General features: G+C 37.3%; 1 protein-coding gene across 1 annotated transcript in view; it reads right to left on the reverse strand.

Annotated features, from left to right (window-relative positions):
• Nucleotides 1–11,331: 11,331 nt before the first annotated feature.
• Nucleotides 11,332–23,124, reverse strand: part of MKX (mohawk homeobox) — a 65,959-nt gene continuing 54,166 nt past the window's right edge. The window contains exons 6-7 of the mRNA XM_081299160.1: nucleotides 14,002–14,035; nucleotides 11,332–13,896 (exon numbers count right to left, since the gene is read on the reverse strand). Coding sequence (XP_081155286.1) covers nucleotides 13,710–13,896; nucleotides 14,002–14,035 — 221 coding nt within the window. The 3' untranslated portion in view covers nucleotides 11,332–13,709. The remainder of the gene's footprint in view (nucleotides 13,897–14,001; nucleotides 14,036–23,124) is intronic.

A 23,124-nucleotide genomic window follows, 5' to 3' on the forward strand; every position in this document is an offset into this window, starting at 1 on the left:
AAGTGATAGGATAGGTAGATTAATGTTTTAATGGATTTGCCAAATTACCACTGAAAAAATTCTACCAATTTATACTTCCAACAATAAGGCATTTCTGTTTTTCCTAACATGATCAAAATATTGAGTATTTCTCAAAATTTTCATGATTTGACAATGTGGTAGGTAATAATTATCATTGTTTTCACTTGCATTTTTTAAGTCAAGTGACACTGCATAAACTGATGGTATATGTTCTCAGTGAATTTAGTTCTTCATGACTTTTTCTTTTAATTGTAAGTGATTTATATAAATTCTTTGTATATTAAAAAAATTCAGTGCCTTCTCTATATGTATGAATATTATATTTTCCCAGTTTGTTGTTTTATTTTTTTAAACTTCATTTACATTATTTTTTAAATCAGAAGCTTAAATATCATCTGTGCACATATACAGGATGTAGAGAAGAAGTATGGTAGTTGAGAAAACAAACTCTGGAGCCAGATTGCTGAGGGTCAGGTCATCTCTCTTCTGCTCACTGGCTCTACAACCCTTAGCAAGACACTTAAAAAAATTGAAAAATATCCTCTATACTGAAGTGTCCTCAACTGAAAATACAGATCATAATAGTATCTACTTCCGAATATTGTAAAGGTTATATTAGTTATTATACACAGAACTTATTATAATACCTGGCATATAGTCAGGGCCAAGACTGCCATTAGTTTTATGGTTATTATTTAAATCTTCTACCCATTTGAAATTTGTTTTGCATAACAAGTAAGCTAGGTATCAGACTCTCCCTCAAACACTCCCCCTTCTCACCTCCCCACTCTGGCCCAGTGAAACCTAGTTGGTTGTGTCAAAATTATTTACTAATTTAAATATTTATTTATGAATTCTTTATTCAGCCTCTTCTTCCTCAGAATTTTCTTGGGCTTTCTTTTTTCTTTTTTTTAATAATTTTATCTTTTAAAGATATCTATGATAGTCAGGCATGGTGGCACATGCCTATAATCCCAGCAGTTTATTATTAATAGATTTATTAATAATAATTATATTTATTTATATATAATATTTATTTATTTATTATTAATAGATGTTGATTTTAAATTACTAACATAATCACATTTATAAATTTCTAAAATATTAAACTTTGAAATTTTTATGTAAAAGTCAAGAATACAAGTCACCCTATCTCTCACTGAACAAAAATCAAATCAAATCAAAATGAATAGAAGACTTAAATGTAAGACCCGAAACTATAAAACCACTAGAAGAAAATATTATAGAGGAAACAGGAAGATGGCGGCGGGAAGTGAGTAAACTGCTCCGTGCTCCGCGCCGCTGCGCCCGCAGCGTATGTTGCTGCGTCTTAAAAGATGAAGTAAAGATCATTAAAGGAGATCTGTCAACAAAGACTCAGCACTGTGTCAAGAAAGGGGCCTAGGTGGAGTGAATCCGCCACGACTCCAGCCAAGGTGGAGTGAGTCCATCACGACTTCAGCGCGAGCAGTAAGGCTGCAGCCCCGAGCTGCCCGGCTCCCTCGGCCCCTTCTCTTTCTCCTCTCCGCCTTTCCGCTTTGCTTCTCCCCCGCCGTCTCTCCTCTCAAGCTCACTCCCTAAATCTAGATCTCAATTTCTTTCCCCCTCTCCCGCATGTCCAGTAACCGGCCCGCGCGGGCCCCGAGGCACTGCCTCCCCTCCCCCAGCCCGCACCCCCTCCCCAGGGGTCCCGAAGGCCACAGCTGGGCCGCCACCGCGCCGCCACCACTGCCGCTGCCCGCGGAGCACCATAGAGCAGACTTTTCACCGCGCGAGTGAGCTGCCGAGTAAAATGGAACAGCTGATAAAATGAGTGACAATTTAAAATCTAAGTAATCCAACATGGCGGCGGACGCGGAGAGATCAAGTCTCTAACCCCGTCAGCTGCGCGAGCATAGGGAGAAGTAAACTGTCAAAATACTGTTCGCTCAGGACCACTAGGCACTGTTGAGCTGAAGGGGATCCTGGGCGAACAGTCTGCCCCTCTCAGAACACACCGAACCCGGATTGGGCTGCATTCTAGTTCTGGTTCGCCTGCTTCTCGTGACTCAGCACTAATGATCCCACTGAAATAACTAGTCGGCCCACCTGAACTCACAGAGGTTAAAGCCAACTGAGCACGATAGTCAGACCCAGGGTATCCCTCTGCTGACAACAGAGGTCCCTTGCACCAGCTACCAGGGGAGTTGCTACCTGAGGGCAAACAAATTCGCTGGGGGTCCTCAGCCCGAAGCCCTACAAACTTAGGGTCTGAGGGAGGCAAACAGAAAGGGTGTGCCCAGGCATCCATGGAAACAGGGCTCCCAGGAGCAGCAGACCCAGCGTGTAGCCAGTATTGTGGTGAGCGTCACAGGTGAGCGGGGCCTGGCTTGAGGAACCACAAGCGAAGGCCCTAGGCACTCAGGATTGGAGACCCGCACAGTCTGGGAAGAAGAGCTGAGGCACAGTGATAGGTTCCCACCCATCAAGAAGAGAAGCCTGGCCCAGTGGGCATAGCTCCACCTACTGGAAGAGAAGTTAATTGAGGTCTATGACTGCATTTATTATTATTATTATTTTTTTTAATGATTATTATTGGTATTTTTTTAAATTTTATTTTCACTTTTAGTTGTTGATGTTGTTGTTGTCCTTCAACTTTCTTATTAATGGTTTCAATTTTTTTTAATTCTTTTTATTCTATTATTATTACTATTATTTTTTAAACTTTAATTTCCATTTGTTTATTATCATTATAATTTGTTTTTGGTTTTAAATTTTTATTTTTTCGTTTTTTCTTTCTTTCTTTTTACTTTTTTTTGTCTTTTCATTTCTTTTCAATTTTCTTATTCCCCCTTTCTTGAATTATACCTGCCTACACTCACTCTCTTTAGTGACTTCTTCCCTTCCCTTCTAATACCTCTCCTCCCAAGCACCAAATAAATTTATAAGAGTAAACAGTAACTCAGCAGTCAAACAGAACAAGAAGTATCATGAGCATAAAAAAGCAAGGAAGAAAAGGAGTACAAACAATGAAGGACAGCCTAAATATTCAGGAGGACCTGGAGTCATCAGAAAAATGACCATATAAAGAACTCAAGGAACACCTTAGACAGATGGAAAGGAACCTTAAATATCACATGGAAAATGAATTACATAAACAGATAAAAGAAGAAGTTAAGCATCTTTATCAGGAGATAGAGATTATAAAAAGAATCAAACAATAATTCTAGAAATGAAGGAAACGATAAACCAAATTAAAAACTCAATCGAGAGTATCACTAACAGAGTGGAGCAAGTAGAAGCCAGAACTTCAGATAATGAAGACAAAATATATCATCTTGAAAAGAGTCTAGCCAACTCAGATAGGCTGGTAAAAAATCATGAGAAAAACATCCAAGAGATTTGGGATAACTTAAAAAAACCAAACTTACGAGTCATCGGGATAGAGGAAGGCACAGAGATCATACCAAGGGAATGAGTAACCTGCTGAATGAAATAATTACAGAAAACTTTCCATAAATAAAAAAGGAAACAGATATACAAATTGTAGATGCATACAGGACACCGAGCACACAAAATCACAGTAGACCAAGGCCAAGACACATTGTTATGAAGATATCCAATATACAGAACAAAGAGAAAATATTAAAAGCTACAAGAGAAAAGAGGCAGATTACATTTAGGGGTAAACCAATAAAGTTAACAACGGATTTTTCATCACAGATGCTGAAAGCGAGAAGATCCTGGAACAACGTATTTCAAACACTGAAAGACAATGGATGCCAACCAAGAATTCTGTATCCAGCAAAATTAAGCTTCAGATATGACAATGAAATAAAAATCTTTCATGATGAACAAAAGCTAAAAGAATTTGTAGCCAGAAAACCAGCATTGCAAAGCGTCTTGAGCAAAACTCTACACGAGGAAGAAATGAAAAACAATAACCAAAACCATCAGCGGCAAGTGCCTTGGTAAAGACAGAGGATGGGGGAAAAGCTAATCACGGAGAAACAAACTAAATTAGAAAAAAAAAGAGATAAATAATCAAACATGGCAGGAAGTACAAACCATACATCAATAGTAACTCTAAACGTTAATGGCTTAAACTCTCCAATAAAGCGACATAGGCTGGTAACATGGATTTAAAAAACAAATCCAACAATATGCTGCCTCCAGGAGACACATCTGATTGGAAAAGACATACACAGGCTCAAGGTAAAAGGTTGGGAAAAAATATACCACGCACACGGTCCTCGGAAGCAAGCAGGGGTGGCCATTCTCATATCGAATAAAATCGACTTCAAGACTAAGTTAATCAAAAGGGATAAGGAAGGACATTATATACTGTTAAAAGGAACCATTCACCAACAAGACATAACAATTATCAATATTTATGCAACAAATAATGGCGCTGCGACGTTCATAAAACAAACTCTCCTCAAGTTCAAGAATCAAATAGACCAAAACACAATAATCATGGGTGACTTCAACACACCTCTCTCACCATTGGACAGATCCTCCAAACAAAAGTTGAATAAAGAAACTATTGACCTCAATATCACAATCAATAACCTAGACTTAACTGACATATATAGAATATATCAACCATCATCAAGTGGATATACTTTTTTCTCAGCAGCACATGGATCCTTCTCAAAAATAGACCATATATTATGCCATAGGGCAACCCTCAGTAAATATAAAGGGGTGGAGATAATACCATGCATTTTATCAGATCATAATGGAATGAAACTGGAAATCAATGATAAAAGAAGGAAGGGAAAATCCTACATCACATGGACAATGAACAATACGTTACTAAATGATCAATGGGTTACAGAAGACATAAAGGAGGAAATCAAAAAATTCTTAGAGATAAATGAAAATACAGACACAACATATCGGAATCTATGGGACACAATGAAAGCAGTTTTAAGAGGGAAATTCATTGCCTGGAGGTCATTCCTCAAAAAAAGGAAAAACCAACAAATAAATGAGCTCACACTTCATCTCAAAGCCCTAGAAAAGGAAGAGCAAAACAACAGCAAATGTAGCAGAAGGCAAGAATTAATTAAAATAAGAGCAGAAATCAATGAAATTGAAACAAAAGAAACTATTGAAAAAATTAACAAAACAAAAAGTTGGTTCTTTGAAAAGATAAACAAGATCGATAGACCCTTAGCCATGCTAACGAAGAGAAGAAGAGAGAGAACTCAAATTACTAACATACGGGATGAAAAAGGCAATATTACAACAGATCCTACAGAAATACAGAAGACAATTAGAAATTATTTTGAAAACCTATATTCCAACAAAATAGAAGATAGTGAAGACATCGATAAATTTCTTAAGTCATATGATTTGCCCAGACTGAGTCAGGAGGATACACACAATTTGAACAGACCAATATCAATGGATGAAATTGAAGAAGCCATCAAAAGACTACCAACCAAGAAAAGCCCAGGACCGGATGGATATACAGCGGAGTTTTACAAAACCTTTAAAGAAGAATTAAAACCAATACTTTTCAAGTTATTTCAGGAAATAGAAAAAGAGGGAGCTCTTCCAAACTCATTCTATGAGGCCAACATCACCCTGATTCCGAAACCAGACAAAGACACCTCAAAGAAAGAAAACTACAGACCAATATCTCTAATGAACCTAGATGCAAAAATCCTCAATAAAATTCTGGCGAATCGAATACAAAAACACATCAAAAAAATTGTGCACCATGACCAAGTAGGATTCATCCCTGGGATGCAAGGATGGTTCAACATACGGAAATCAATAAATGTTATTCACCACATCAATAGACTTAAAGATAAGAACCATATGATCATCTCGATAGATGCAGAGAAAGCATTTGACAAAGTACAGCATCCCTTTATGTTCAAAACATTAGAAAAATTAGGGATAACAGGAACCTACCTTGACATTGTAAAAGCTATCTATGCTAAGCCTCAGGCTAGCATCATTCTGAATGGACAAAAGTTGAAGGCATTCCCTCTAAAATCCGGAACAAGACAGGGATGCCCTTTATCTCCACTTCTATTCAATATAGTTCTCGAAACACTGGCCAGAGCAATTAGACAGACGAAAGAAATTAAAGGCATAAAAATTGGAAAAGAAGAACTTAAATTATCACTATTTGCAGATGACATGATTCTATACCTAGAAGACCCAAAAGGGTCTACAAAGAAACTACTAGAACTAATAAATGAATTCAGCAAAGTGGCAGGATATAAAATCAACACGCATAAATCAAAGGCATTTCTGTATATCAGCGACAAAACTTCGGAAACGGAAATGAGGAAAAACACTCCATTCACGATATCCTCAAAAAAAATAAAATACTTGGGAATTAACCTAACAAAAGAGGTGAAAGATTTATATAATGAAAACTACAGAACCCTAAAGAGAGAAGTTGATGAAGATCTTAGAAGATTGAAAAACATACCCTGTTCATGGATAGGCAGAACTAACATCATCAAAATGGCGATATTACCAAAAGTTCTCTATAGGTTTAATGCAATGCCAATCAAAATCCCAATGGCATTTCATGTAGAAATAGATAAAGCAATCATGAAATTCATATGGAAAAATACAAGACCCAGAATAGCAAAAACAATTCTAAACAGGAAGTGTGAATCAGGTGGTATAGCGATACCAGATTTCGAACTATACTACAGAGCAATAGTAACAAAAACAGCATGGTACTGGTACCAGAACAGGCAGATGGACCAATGGTACAGAATAGAGGACACAGAGACTAATCCACAAAGCTACAACTATCTTATATTTGATAAAGGAGCTAAAAACATGCAATGGAGAAAGGATAGCATCTTCAACAAATGGTGTTGGGAAAACTGGAAATCCATATGCAACAAAATGAAACTGAATCCCCTCCTCTCACCATGCACAAAAGTCAGCTCAAAGTGGATCAAGGAGCTAGATATCAAATCAGAGACTCTCCGTCTGATAGAAGAAAAAGTTGGCTCCGATCTACATATTGTGGGATTGGGCTCAAAATTCCTTAATAGGACACCCATAGCACAAGAGTTAATAACAAGAATCAACAAATGGGACTTTCTTAAACTGAAAAGTTTTTTCTCAGCAAGAGAAACAATAAGAGAGGTAAATAGGGAGCCTACATCCTGGGAACAAATTTTTACTCCTCACACTTCAGATAGAGCCCTAATATCCAGAGTATACAAAGAACTCAAAAAATTAGACAATAAGAAAACAAATAACCCAATCAACAAATGGGCCAAGGACATGAACAAACACTTCACAGAGGAGGACATACAATCAATCAACAAGTACATGAAAAAATGCTCACCATCTCTAGCAGTCAAGGAAATGCAAATCAAAACCACCCTAAGATACCACCTCACCCCAGTAAGATTGGCAGCCATGATGAAGTCAAACAACAATGAGTGCTGGCGAGGATGTGGGGAAAAGGGTACTCTTGTACAGTGCTGGTGGGACTGCAAACGGGTGTGGCCAATTTGGAAAGCAGTATGGAGATTCCTGGGAAAGCTGGGAATGGAACCACCATTTGACCCAGCTATTGCCCTTCTCGGACTATTTCCTGAAGACCTTAAAAGAGCACACTACAGGAATACTGCTAAATCGATGTTCATAGCAGCACAATTCACAATTGCTAGACTGTGGAATCAACCCAGATGCCCTTCAATAGATGAATGGATAAAAAAATGTGGCATTTATACACCATGGAGTATTACGCAGCACTAAAAAATGACAAAATCACGGAATTTGCAGGGAAATGGATGGCACTAGAGCAGATTATGCTTAGTGAAGCTAGCCAATCCCTAAAAAACAAATACCAAATGTCTTCTTTGATATAATGAGAGCAACTAAGAACAGAACAGGGAGGAAGAGCAGGAAGAAAAGATTAACATTAAATAGAGACATGAGGTGGGAGGGAAAGGGAGAAAAAAAGGGAAATTGCATGGAAATGGAGGGAGACCCTCATTGTTATACAAAATTACATATAAGAGGTTATGAGGGGAATGGGATAACAAACATGGAGGGAAATGAATTACAGTAGATGGGGTAGAGAGAGAAGATGGGAGGGGAGGGGAGGGGGGATAGTAGAGGATAGGAAAGGTATCAGAATACAACAGTCACTAATATGGCAGTATGTAAAAATGTGATGTGTAACCGATGTGATTCTGCAATCTGTATTTGGGGTAAAAATGGGAGTTCATAACCCACTTGATTCTAATGTATGAAATATGATATGTCAAGAGCTTTGTAATGTTGTGAACAACCAATAAAAAAAAGAAAATATTATAGAAACATTTTATTACACTGGACTGAGTAAAGATATTTTTGTATGGGATCCCAAAAGAACAGGTAACAAAACAAAAATAGACAAATTAGAGAACATCAAACCCGAAAGCATCTCTGCATTAATCAACCAATAGAGTAAAGGAATGCTCTTCACAATGGGAGAAAATATCTGCAAACTATATATCTGATAAGAGATGATTATCCAGAACATATAAGGAACTCAACTACATTGTTAAAAAGTGGGCAAAAGACCTGAGTAGGCATTTCTATAAAGAAGACATTCAAATGGTCAACTGACATATGATAAAATGTTCAACATCACCAATCATCAGGGAATACCTTAGTGAGACATTACGTCACTCTAATAGGAATGGCTATTATCCAAAAGACAAAATATAGAAAGTGCTAATTAGTATATAGAGAAAAGGGAACACTTACACACTGTTGGTGGGGATGTAAATTAATCTAGCTATGTGGAAAACATTATGGCAGTTCCCCCAAATAATTAAAAATAGAACTAAAATATGATTCAGCAATACCACTATGGGGCATATATTCAAAGGAAATCAGTATATTGAAGAGATAGCTGCATTCCCATGTTTATTACACTCCTCACAATAACAAAAAAGAATGTAAACAATCTAAATGTCTGTAACAGATGAGTGGCTTAAGAAATATGACGTATACATACATGTACATACACACGTATGTATGCCATATAATACACACACACACAATCCAATTGCTACTCAGTCTTTAAGAAGAAGGAAATTCTATTACTTGTGACAACGTGGATGGAGTTGGAGACAATTATGTTAAGTGAAATAAGCCAAGCACAGAAAGACAAATACCACATGCAGATCTAAAACAAGTGAACTCCTAGAAGCAGAGAATAGAATGGTGGTTATGAGATTGGGCAGTAGAGAGAAAGGGGAGATAATGGTCAATGGGTACAAAGATCTAATTAGATAGGAATAAGTTTTGGAGTTCTATTGTGGGTTTAGTCAATTACAATGTATTGAATACTTCAAATAGCTAGAAGAAAGGATTTTGAATATTTTGTTACAAAGAAATGATAAATATTTGTGGCTATGGATATGCCAATTGCCCCAAATGGACCATTCCATAATGTATGAATATACAGAAACACAAAGTTACACCCTATAAATTTGTAAAATTTAAATTTAATTAAAATATGTTAATTAAATTTAAATTTAATTTAATTAAAAATAAAGTAAAAGTTAATTTACATGTTAACAATTTACATGTTAACTAAAAATGAAGTAAAAGAAAAAAAGAATACCAATCAAATATTACAAAGAAAAATATCAACCAATCTGAACTCACTGCAGATCAAATTTCCCAAAACTGTGTTTGTGCTAAAATTTGTTTTTGAAGTCACACTAACACAATATTTACACGGGAAAATTCCCATGGAGTCATTGTGTAAAGATGCAAGAACACACCAACAGTCTTTTCTAAACCCAGAAATCTAGTTTTCACCTTAAAAGAAGTTTATTTTGGCCAATGCACATACCTTCCAAATCAAATCTTTAGTTCATCTATAAGATGTGTCTCAATGCTATGAAGTTGTGAAGTCAAGATTCTACCCCTTTTAGCATAACAATCAATCATCTAATTCTAGTCATAACTAGTTACAAAGAAATCCTGGACCAAGATATTCTTAGTTCTCAGAAGGACCCAAAGATGGTAGACAAAAATGGAAGGGTCCTTTATGCTTTATGGAAATCATAATTTATATTGCCCCAAATATGGATATTATTATGCCTTTTAGATTATATGGAACACATTCATCTCATAATCATTTGTACAGTTCCATCAAGTTTGCAAAACACTTTTTATACCTGTCATTTCACCGAAGCCTCATGACAGATCTTTGCAGCAGATAAATTTCATTGATCTAATTGTACTGATTCAAACACCAGGCATAGAATTCTGACTTATGTTTACTCCCCAGAGTCACCAAGGAGTGAAACTGAAAAGACCAGGATGTGCCAGCAAGTTCCTACCAACACCCCTTCCAAGGCATGGCTGACCTATAGCACTCCCAACAGAGGAGTCCGCTCAGCTTGTTCCTGCTGTGCTGTTTATTTGCATGATGTTATGCCATCAAGTTGGATGAGTGTAAAAGCAGACCACGGCTGCTGCCCCTGTTAACATTGCTACTTGGAGCAGTCAGAGAATACAAGCAGCTGCTTGAATTCTTCTTAGTCATCTTGAATAGTCTCAAGCAATACAAACAGAAAAGCAATTCCTGTTTATTGGAAAGAGGAAAGCTACTGCACACATTGTGTTTTCTAATGGCACATCTGTTCTTCCTTACCTTTGCTCTACTTAATGCTTTTCTCAGGAAGTTCAAAGTGATGATAATAAATTCATTTTCCTTAAAGGTCTTTCTACCTCTGATACTAACTTTCACGATTTCTCAGCAGTCTTTCATGTCAAACATCTTTCCATTCACAAAGTGCTCTTTTAAACCACTCATCTTATATTTTATTTATATTTCTACTTCTTCATGCATAAATCCTATGTATAGGAATTATTGGCCAGGCCTTGTGGAAGGCATTTCATATACCGTGTATAATCTCAAGTCTCCAGCAAATGGTCCAAGGTATTGTTCCTCACTCCCACTTTGCAGATGAGGAAACTAAAGACTATAGTGGCAGAGTCTAGATCTCTTAGTGAGAGGCAAAGCTGAGATTCAAATGCAGACCTGATGGGTTCAAAGCCAAGGATTTTTCTCCAATATAGAGCACACACCAGTAGGAATGCTTATTGGGTTACCTAATGAAAGAAGGAATTTAGTAAAAATGTTCATTTTTAAATGATGAATTTTAATAGCATCACACTCTTTTTTCTTTGGGTCTTAAAAAGTGGGTTGGTGGTCTACAGTGATGAAATTCAAACCTAATACAAGTGCAGCGCTCACATATCATATCCCTGGACACAACCAAAGGAGAATTGCGGAATATAATGGACCCTTCTGTTCTACTGCTTTCTCCACCTGGTCAACTCTCAAAGGAAAACAAAATTCATATGATCACTGAGGTCTAGAAATTAACTTTTATTTTAAATCTGTCAAGAACTCCTGCAGTTATTAATTTTATTAAAATGATTACAATATGGCAAAATAAAGAAGAGAGGTAATTCTATTTCTCTACAATATAATTTATGAGTTAGATTCTCAACTGCTGGCTCAGCATAGTTCAAGGTTCTTTTAAAGGACTGGGGAACTTTAATTTCCAGAAAATTTCAAAGCAGCAAAAGAAAAAAAAATAAATTAAAAGTAATTACAATGGGAGATATTGCCAAAGAAATACTAATTATAAAATCTTTTTGACGTGTTTACAGATCTGACTCCAAACTTTAGTACTTTATAAAGAAATCATGTGAATAGCTATTGTATGTTTGGCTTGTCATCTATAACACAGAATGAATTTGCTCATATACTTTAAAAAGATGGCAAAAATTTATCATAATTAATTCAAATGAAATACAACCAAGCATTCATTCCTCTAAGTGAAATATGTTAAAACAAAAACACTTTTATTAAAATATTTAATGCCAGAATAACTTATAATAGTATGAAAAAGAGTGAAGTATTTGTCCTTAGTTTTCATTGACATGGTCACATTTTGGCAAAACTATTTTGTGACAATTCCAAAGTTTTCATCATGGATCTCTAACTAGTTAAGGATGTAAACCAAAAGAACTTGTACTTCATCTGCTCATACAGTCATAACTTACATATCTTGCTTTGCACTTACTGTTACTGCAAACCGCAATTTTAAAAAACAAAGTAAAAATATATATATACAAAATATTTTTATATCAAATTATCTTCATTACACTAAATAAACCCAATCCCCAAATGCTATGTTACATGAAAAAGTGTCCTACAATTTATACCAAGACTGATACTGTCTATATATTAACCAGAGCAGCCTTTGGTTTTAAAAGCATTGGCAAAATAAAGAAAAATATAACCACACGGCTGCATTATTGGCACTCATTCAGACTCACAAAAATGCTTTCCAGTTAAAAAAAAATTACAAAATAGATTACATACCCAGAAAAAAAAATCTCACCATAAAACAGTCCAGTCCTTTTGACTTCTCTGTTGCACATACACTATATTATATTTGGCGTCTCCACTGTTTAAGTTTCAAGTCTTCCCAAGGTGATTAAAATATTATTGTTTGATTGAAAAAGATACTCTCTCTTGATATTGATTATTCTCACTCAATGGTAGTCTAATTTAGAAACAAAATGTTCTTTCTTTTAATGAATGATTTCAGGTAACTTTTACTTGACTATGCTAGTTGGCAAAATCCAGAGATGGTTCAATGTTTTATTTTCCATGTTTTAAATCTAAAAATCAGTTTTTTGTGTGTATGGAGATCCACTTCCTTCAATGTCTTGTTCTAATTGCAATACAAATTGTCCATCATCAATTGTCATTTGATATGAACCAAATAAAAAGCTTTTAGCCATTTCATATGAAAAACAGTTTCCATCACACAAAAGCACTGAATTCTAATGCAAACAGGATTATGTTTTTAAACTAAACTATAGGTTTAGTTTTGCACAGGAAAAATTTCAGTTATTTATAAAATAAAGTCTTTTTTTAAACTTCAGGAAAACAAAATACAAATGATTTCTACAGGGCATTGTATTACTTTCTAGCAGCACTTGAAAAATGTTTTTCTGATCACATGTATTCACTGAAATTTTAAATGAGTTTGAAGGAATCACTTCTTTAAATGTATACATTACGTGGATCACCACACCTTTCATTTTGGAAGGTTGGAACATATCAGATATGCAAGCAAAATACATGCATAAAATCCTCACTGTCATTCCGAAAAGCACACTGAACAAGTTTCAACACTGCAGACTTTTTTTTTTTTAAAGAAACATTTCATCTGGGCTGAACAGATTTCCAAGTTTTAACATGTGAACTACTGAATATATTTCAAGGGCTTTTAGCAATTCTGGTTTCAGTCCTGAAATGGTTAGGTCTGTCTGGAATGATGCGCGCAGACTCATAAGCATGTGGCGTTGGCATTTTGAGGCATAGCGGTCCCACTATGCCCACGTTGTAGCTTATTTTCGGTAAGCAAGGCACTTACTGTAATGGTAATGCAGACATTTTATGCATAGTTTGAGTAGCATAAAATAAGTTAATAGTTTTGATTAAAATGAGTTCTTTATAATTTATAGGTCTTTTATAGAAGCAACTAAATGGTATATTTAGGATAATTAAAAACAAGAGGAGGTTTGAAATGGAGTCATTGTCACTACTGCTCCAGCTCTCTGGATGAGGATTTATGCAAAAACGCTGACATGAAGAACATCCATGGGACAAGCTCTTAAAACTGCTGTGCCAGGGGCACTTTGACTGTCTTTACTTCTGCTATATGGGAAGACTTCTGAATGATGCAGCTCGTGGTTCCCTGCAGCTTGTCTTTTCCCTGCGCAAGATTGGTTAAGGCCATAGCTGCGTTGATCTCTTTCCAGTACGTGTCATCCTTGTTAGGTCCCTTTTTGTTAGCTGCACTGGATTTAAGCAAAACAGAAAGAAAACAATGAAACTCGCTGCAGTTTGGATGGACAATGGTATCCCTGCAACGCCCTCAGGACAAACAAAAACATTTTGCTCACCTGTCACCCTTACTGGATCCATTTTCCAGAGTGTCTGCAAAAAGAAACAAAAGATCAATTACTATTCTCTTTATCTTTTTTTTTTTTTTTTCATCTCAGGAATTCCATCATTAATGACCAGGAATAAAACTTCATCTGGAAAGGTAGTTGAAAATTAGTTATGTCTTTACCAAGATAAATGTGTTTGTTAGAATACAAAATAATAATAATAATAATAATAATAATAATAAAAAATAAAGATAATGACAAAATGAGCACAGTGAATAAAGGTAGCTTTTCAGAGATACACAAAATCTGAGGTCAATTAAGAAATTGGATCTTTCCATCAGGAGGTGAACAGCTTAGGACAAAAGGTGCTGATTATACCTGGGGCCAGGTGCTACTCTTGCCTCACCAACCACTTGCTGTGGTCCTTTCAGGCATATTACAATAGCCCACAAAGTCTGGGATTCAGTTTTCTCAGCTATAAAATAAGGAGGTTCCTAGAAGATGTTGACAGTGCCTCTGGTTCAATATTCTGTGATTTCATGGAATCCAAACCTCAGAAAAAAGAATGACACATAGTTGTCTTTGGTTAGTGAGCAAATGAGTAACAGTTTGAAAGCTGACAGCAATTTGGAACTTCTGGCCCATGAGAAGAAGCCAGTACCAGTCCTCAGTCTCCAAAAGAACTCCTCCTGCTACCAACTCTGGAAATGAATGGGGATCCTGGCCTCTATGTCTACATTTTCACCTTAGGTTTACATTTGATCCCTTGGAACGCTCATGATTCCCAGCACCACACAGATATAAAGAACGATGAAAAGAGGTTTTTGATTATTTCCTTTGGCTGAAAGGATGTGGTATGAGTAACACAAAAATTGATGTCTTGCAGGGAAGGAGGTATGAGGGTAAGAAGGGCCACCTCTGTGGCTGGGGAAGGGCCAACAAAGGAGTATAGCAAGGTCTCTCCATCAGTTTAAGAGACTCAGGATCTTCATAGTAAGCTGGTTAAGCTTCTGTGGTCATCCTCAACAGTATATACCATAGAGTAGCTTCTGTGTACTGGGGGGTTGCAGTACACAAAAGAAATGTGGGATGTACATGCTGAAGGCCCTCTTCTCATTCTGTGGCCTTTGGAAAATTGTCCTTTCCTGCCCTCAGTTCTCCCTTTTCTTTTTTTCCCCTCACCCAAAATTTCTCAAGATTTTTTTCCCCTTTGCCATGTTCAAGGCTCATTAGACAATGCACCATAATTTCTACTTCTAAGCTCTGAGAGAGTCGCACAAAGAAGAGGCTTGAGAAGAAGAACATCAACATGACCTCAGTATTGTCCAACCAGGACATTTCCCAGGTCAGGGATGGTTGAGAGAAAATACCCAGGCACAGTGCCACATGCCTGTAATCCCACCAATAGAGTAGGCTGAGGTAGAAGGATCCCAAGTTCAAGGCCAATCTGGGCAAACTAGCAAGACCCTTCCTCAAAATAAAAAAAAAAAAAGAGGGTTGGGGATGTAGCTCAGTCGTATGGCACCCCTGGGGTCAATGCTCAGTTGAAAGAAAGAAAGAAAGAAAGAAAGAAAGAAAGAAAGAAAGAAAGAAAGAAAGAAAGAAAGAAAGAAAGAAAGAGAAAGAAAGAAATCACATGACCACACAGTCAAGGCAGCTAAGTTTCAATGCCTCCTAGGCAGAAAAAGAACGAAGAAAGCCTGATACCATGTCCTGACTCAGGCTTGAAGTGCACAGTTTGAGACTAGATGGATCACCAGGAGCTCCTTCCACACCCCTCACCTAGGGACCCAGGGCACTTTGAAAAAAGAAAGGTGAACAAGCAAAGTAAAAAACACTTAATGAGCAAATGACAAGGTCGTTGTGAAGAAATAGGAGATGCGTGCATGTCCCAATATGAAAGAGCATGTTAGTCTCTTCACTATCCTTTCATTGAATACTCAGGCGGATTTTATAAAGTTTTAGGGAATCCTTTGGGAGAAACAGTTGGGTCTGTGAGCAGCTGGATGATCACCCTCTGGAACCCTATCAGCCACTGGACCTTCTGTCCCTCCTAGGTTGTCCTGGATGGTCAGCCCTACCTCTGCTGCTTTGGATAATTTGGGGATTATAAAATCACCCATGGAAGTGGAGGTAAGCAACAATATTTTTTAGTTTGCAGAACTCTGATAATTCTATTTTATAAGTTGAGTACTATGTGCCAGGCAGTGTTCTGGGTGTTTTAATGTATTATTAGTGACTTTACATGGATACCAAGTTTCTGTGCCTATGAAGTCATTCTTTGTTTTAATCCTATCGTCTATAAATCTTAACTCAGTAATGACAGGGACAAGGCGCTACTAGAACAGAGAACAAGTCAAGGCCTTTGTTTGGGAGAGGAAAGCCAGCAACATTGGACACTTTACAGAGAAAAAAAAAAAGATTTTCGGCCTTTGCTCAATTTTGCCCACAAATTGCAACAATTCTGTTGCCAAAGTGAAGCAATAGGTTATGGAGATATTTATTCAATGGAAAGATTTGTCAAATGCAGGATGAATTCCATGAAGCTTAAATAACAGTAGGGAAGTAATGAAACATAATTCAGAAAAGACCATGTAACTGACACTCCGTTTCACGAATGAAGTGGGTTCCTATATACAAAGGAGACCAGAATCTGATTCTCTACCTGAACGGTCAGCCTGAGAATGGTTACTGTTCAGACACATGAGAAGCCTGTGGCTATCAAATATGTGATGGGATATGGAACCCAGAAATGGCATTAAGTACATGTAGCCTGTGTGTAGAAGGAGAACATGAAATTCACCGTTCAGGCCCATGGGGAGAACTTATGTTTAACATGAGGAGCAAACTCAGGTGACCTTTCTGCAGCACCTTGCACAACCAAAGGCTAACACTCCCTTGTGGCCAGCTCCTTGAACCTGTGAGAAACAAATTTATTGCAGTCAACTGTGAAATTGTAAAATTCTGCTTACTCTTTGGGTGTATGTGTTTCACACTTTGGTGCCTATGAAAATATCTTTGAAGTGTAAAAACACATACACTAACCCCTGTTTGGGTATTCTTAATTAGTTTCACAAATCTTAACAATGTCCTAGGCAGGATTCAAAAGACTGAATTCTCTATTTTATTTTAAGGCAGATGGGTACTTTCAATATCATTAGGTGTGGATTAGGTTCCTTTCCAAGAACAGAGAAAAAAAATCTTTATAAAAAGTAATGAAGAAACATCTTGTGTCACTATCAATAGTCCGTGCCCAGCCAGGCAGGGTAGTGCACACTTGTAATCCCAGCGATTTAGGGAGGCTGAAACAGGAGAAGTTTGAGGCCAGCCTCAACAATTGAGCAAGGCCTTAAGTAACTTAGTGAGGCCCTGCCTTGAAACAAAAAATTTAAAAAGGGCTGGGATGTGGCTTATCTGTCCCTAGGTTCAATCCCCAGTACTACCACAACAAAAAATAGTCAGTGTCCAAGTTGTGTATCACAAAGCTCAATCTCAAAGATTACAAAGAAAAGGCTGACTATCACCACTCCTGGGGGGTTTCTGTCTCCAGGGTCATTTGGTGCAAAAAGTAAATTGGTATTATAAGGGCATGATTTCTCCACCGCTATAATGGGTGGGCTGCCTGGTGACACTAGGATATTGTGCATCCAAAGACCACCTCCTGCAGAGTAATGAGTTCCAGTGCACAGAGAAACCAGCAAAATGAAGACCCTGAAATACTTGTGCTTTTGTCGAAAAGCAAAAACTCAAAAGATCTGGCAGTTTGGGGAGATGTTTTTCCTATTCATTATGCTGAGATATCCCACCTATTTTAGGGGACTATGATATCATTTGAGAAGAACTAAGAAAATTTACAATTCACTCCTTGTATTAAGTGGTGGTGTTAAATGTTGTAATGTTTTTTTCTTATGCCCTTTTCCTTTGAAGTAAAAAATTGCTTGCTCTTTTCCGGTTCAATTATTTTGTGCCTTTTTCAGCCCATAGTCAGTATTTAAAAAGCAGTGGGTCTATTGTCCCCATTACTGATGGTCATGGGGATTAGGTCACTTCTGCCCACAGATGACAGGTGGTCTCACAGGCTCCCCTCCCGAAGTGGCACCTAGGAGTTGCAGAAATAACCTGGTGGGCAGGAGAAGGAAGGATTCAGAATGCTGCTGACATCCAAAAGTCAGTCAAAAGTCTGAGCGAGCTCCTGGTCTGCAGGATCTCTGGTGTACTTCATTAGCATGCACAGTCTTGGGGTCTGATTCCCCACATTCCCCTCAGCTGTATCTCCTACTCTGCAAGTAGCTTGGCTCAGCTTCCCCAAAGTCTGAGCTAAAACGCCTTTTTAGATTCTAAGGTTCCAAAAATCAGCTATGCTGTCAATTACCATAAAAGCAACTGGTTGGCAGGAACTACTTATTGAACCAGCCAAAAGAGTGTGTTTTAAAGACCAAAAAAGAAAAGGCAAGGAAAAAAAAAAGGTACATAGTTAGGAAAATCTTGGATGCTGTAAAACCTAAACCATGTCGAAATCTAAAGTGAGGCTATCCTCAGTTTGGACATGTGTTTCCTTATAAAGTTAAGTAGAGAAACAATTATACAAAAAAAAAAAAACTCAGTTTTATGGAACTCAAGATGTGTAAGCATAAAGTTCTGGAGGTCAAAGACCTTTCCAACTTTGATAAATGCCATTTAGAAACTCACTGATTCTGATAGATATTCCTAAAGTAACACTTGTAGCCATAAAAAGAGACAAAAATATGGCCAATTTTTTTTCTCTGAGATTGTTTTTTCCAAGTTTAATAAATAGATCCTAAAGTTAGCCATGTTTTAAAGCATTTCACAAAATACTACCCACACCACTAAAATGTAAATAAAATTAAGTAAGAGTAAGCATATGAATATTTTTAATTAGAGAATCAAAAATCATATACTATATGTTTCCTTAAATTAAAATGGAGAAAGTGGAAGACAAGAAACTATAGGGAAATTATTTACCTCACCTAGCAGGCCTAGCCTAAGGCCCTCACAGAGAAATTAAAATTTTGAGGCCTTTGTCAATGATCTAAAGCAAACCAGAGATCCAGCTGCCTGAACACTGTGCCTCCACACACTGAGGCAGTTTGAGGACCATTACAGCAGGTGTGGACATCCAGGGCTTACTATGTTTTTGATCTCAGAACGACAGAGAGCCTAGGGACACCAGATCAGATTCTGGAACAATTGGGGAAAAGAACAAGCTTCTAGTGAGTAGGGAAGATAAAAATCCTCACCTGAAGATTCTAGAATTCTCCGTGCCCCCATTTTCAGGATTTTGCCCCATATACCAAGGGATCCCTGGTCTCCCTGCTCCTACTGCTATGGTCTGAACTTGTACTTCCCCACCCCAGAGATCTGGCTGTGCTTACCCACACTGTGACTGTACCCACCCGCCTTCTTTTCCCTAAATGTGGTTCTTCTCTAATGAGAAAGTAATACAGGAATCCTATAGAAAATGTGGGAAAAAGTGTAAAACAGGAATAACTAATATTAACACTTGAATATATGTCCTTCTATGCTAGTATTATTCATGTGTTTTAAAATGGGGTCATTCTGTATGTGTCTTGTAACCTGCCTTTTTTCACTGAATTTCAAAATTTTTCTCGTCCTGCTTTGGTAAATAATAATCCTCTATTTGGCCTTCCCTGACATGGCAGGAGTTTTGCCTGTAAAATAGAAACAGCTTGAAAGAATTCAAAATCTAGCTTCATCCAATTTAATCTTGAATATTGAGAAATATTGAGAAGTGAAGAGAAGGGGTTATTTTTAAAATAACAATTACTAGATTTTTTGAATGCTGATTCTTATGCTAGGCCCTATGCAAATATTTTCCGGTTAAACATTTACAATCACCCTAGGAGACGGCACCCTCATCCTTATTAAATATGACACCATAACATAGGGGTCCAGGAACTCAAAAGGGACTGAGATAGAAAAATGGGGGCTCTGAGACTCAATTCCAGGTCAGCTAACACTGAAGACCTGATTTTTAACCACATCATCCCAGGAGCTAAGTGATCTCTGTTGATAGAGCAACCTGCAAAGCCCAAAGCAAGGCCTAAGACATTGTTTTCATGGAAAGTCCCATGTAATGATAATCTACTAAAAAAATCTCTTCAACTCTTTTTCTGTACTTCTTGATAGAATTTCAGACCATAGATACAAAAAAAAAAAAGACACTTTTTTCTCCTTATGATTTAATCTGTAATATCAAGGGACGTATCCGAATGGCAAAACAGGGAATCTAAATAATTTGAGTGTTTCCTCACACTTTAGAGCAACATTTTAAGAGAGATGATATTCCTATAACCACCCTCTGTTATCCCAGAATGAATTACTGTTAAATAACTCTGAGACAGCTGTTGCCCCATCACTTTTGAGTGGAAATTTTTGTGGTTATCCTGTCTTTGGGATGGAGAGGTTTTTGAATGAGTAAAGATAAATTGTCCTAAGTGATATCTGCCAAAACAGGAAGGGGGAAAAAGAAATTTAAAAAAAATAATTAAAAAAAAATTCAATAACCTGTAACACCTATCTGTGGATGACTAAGCTGCTTCTAACAGCTCCATTGACCAAATGTGAGTTCCACTTTTAAAACTTCAATATAACAGGAAGAGACTCCAGTTACAGCCAGGTAGCTATCAAGGCCACTGCTTCTAGAAGAATGAGGAGCCTGACTTTTGTGAGTCCAGCAATAGGAACATAGTGAGAATTGTAAAATAAAACCCACTTCATCTTTATGGAAGGTTCTGTTTCTTTCTTTTTTCTTTCTGTAATATACTAGTGAAATTATTCATCCTGGAGCCTTAAAGAATAAGTGGCTTCCAAAAATCATTTCAGAGTTTAAAGAAAAATCTTTTCCAAAAATTAAGCCAGTGTTTCCTCCAGCCATGACTTCCACCATCTGGCCAAAGATTCTTTTCCTTCCTGCTACCTCTCATGTGGGCTGGCCCCCACTATGGCTAATGATGCCCAGATGTCCTGGATCCTCAGGATCCCCACCTTCAGCCTCCTTTCTGTCAGTGCATTGTCCCTTCTAGCTCATGCCAAAAAATAAAAATTAGAAGCCACACCCATCTCTTCTGGACCAATGGTGAAGAGCTCCCTGGTCAGAACGGGGGTATGTTGACATGTCCAATCTTCCAGGATAGGTGATATTGCCATTAACAACAACCACACAGAACATCTTTTTTTGTTCCAGGAGTACGAGCGCCTGTAGGTAGACCTGTAAAAGTGCTGCTTGGCTCCTAATCCATTAGGGAGTTATAATTTTGATGGCTTTTCCTTCTTACTCAGAGCACAAGGCCTTAGGTGGCTCCTCATTAATTCTCTGTTGTCTTTGTTCTGGTAGAATGCACAACTATTCTGGCCTCATCCATCTGGGCTGGTGGACTAAAAGAGCAGGAAGTAGGATTTGTAACTTTAAAGTGACTTCTTAGAATAAACAGAATACCACCCAATGATAATGTTTCAACTCACTTTCAGTCTTTTCCACTAAACACATTAAATATTCTTGATGCTAAATTATTCTGCATAGTCCCCTCATCCAAGATTGCTCCTCTGAGCTCAAAGGCTCCGCCTTCCCCAAGTCTAAAGCTTTCAGTCTGAAACTTCACTTTGAAGATTAGAATGCAATCTATGGGGAGGTGTTGGTGGGTGACCAGACAGAGGGTCTGGAAATGTTGAATATTCTTATTTCTATTCTTGGCTGCTTGTATTAACCACGAGGGTGGCCTACCTACCATGAGTCACAGAAGTAGCCTAGCGCAGTGGTCAGAGCCCAGACTTTAAACCTGATAGCATGAACTGCCCCCATGATTCTGTGTGGGAGCTGGCCAGGTGCTTGACTTCTCTGTCCTCCACTTTCTCATCTATAAAATGGGGACAAGAATCCCAGACTTAAGGGGGTAATTATGAGGACCACACAACTTGCTATTTAAACAAAAATTAGACCAAGAACTTAAGCACACTTATCAAGTGCTGTATACATACTTGTAAAAAATTAACCTTTTCTCCCATTTTAATTTTTAATATCTAGAAAATAGGGTGGAATTCAGTCACCAGGAAAATTAGTATTGTTTAGGGATTTAATATGAAAAACATTATGTAAAGTCAACATAATTTAGCTCTGGGAAAAGCCCATCAGCTCAGATTAATGAATTAAGTGTGCAGAATCTATCATCTTCAAAGACAAAATGGCTTTCCTGATGCTCTTTTGTGCCAAAGTACCACAACATGCCAAGACAAACAGTGCTGGAGCTACATTAAAGAATATCTACTAACCTTGGGTTTCTGGTGGATTTTGTTACTTCATTTTCTCAAGGGGAATATTGGAGATGTTACCCCAAATGCTTCATCCATGAAAGCTATGTTTCCAGCCAAAATCTCAGAAAATGACTTCCTAGCTATGCAAGAATAACTTCTCTGTGAGCCTGTGTGTTGCAAGGAGCATTGATTGTTTATAAAGGCACTCTTTTTTACATGCAAGTTGGGCCACTAGTTTTAAACCAGGATGTACTTACTCTGATCTTAGCTAAACTTCAATTTTGTCCCCACATACTAATATTGATATTCATCTTCTAAATTCTTACATAGAACAAGGGCTGTTTCTCCTAAAATCAACTTTATAAGTTGCCACACTACAGTTCTAGAAGGGATGAACTATTTAATAAACATACAGTTGAATGACATTAGACTACAAAATACTAATGTGACTTTCTTCAGCAAAAAAAAATCTTTTTAAATGGAAAAATGTGCATTTATAATAATCTAGAAATTGGCTGGAAACTCTGGCTCCATCCATGCATTTTCAAACTCTTCAATATCTCTAAAAAACCATCAGAAAGTATTTTTCCTCTGATATATGAACTGCAGTGTATCTCTGAATTGGCTCACATCATTGCCATGCTTTTCAAATTCCTCAAATTACCATCTTTAGAAATGACACTTCAAACTGGGAGATCTTGGTGTTAAACCTGTCTGATTGCATTAATGCCAGAAATGACACAATAAAAGAGATGACATTCACAAACTTCTTGGCTCTTTCAAAAGAATAACAAATGACAGTTGCTCTACTCACAGTTCAACTACTGTATTTATTACAAGAGAAAA

Source organism: Spermophilus citellus, assembly GCF_964194105.1.
Source record: "Spermophilus citellus genome assembly, chromosome: 6".
Taxonomy (NCBI): Eukaryota; Metazoa; Chordata; class Mammalia; order Rodentia; family Sciuridae; genus Spermophilus; species Spermophilus citellus.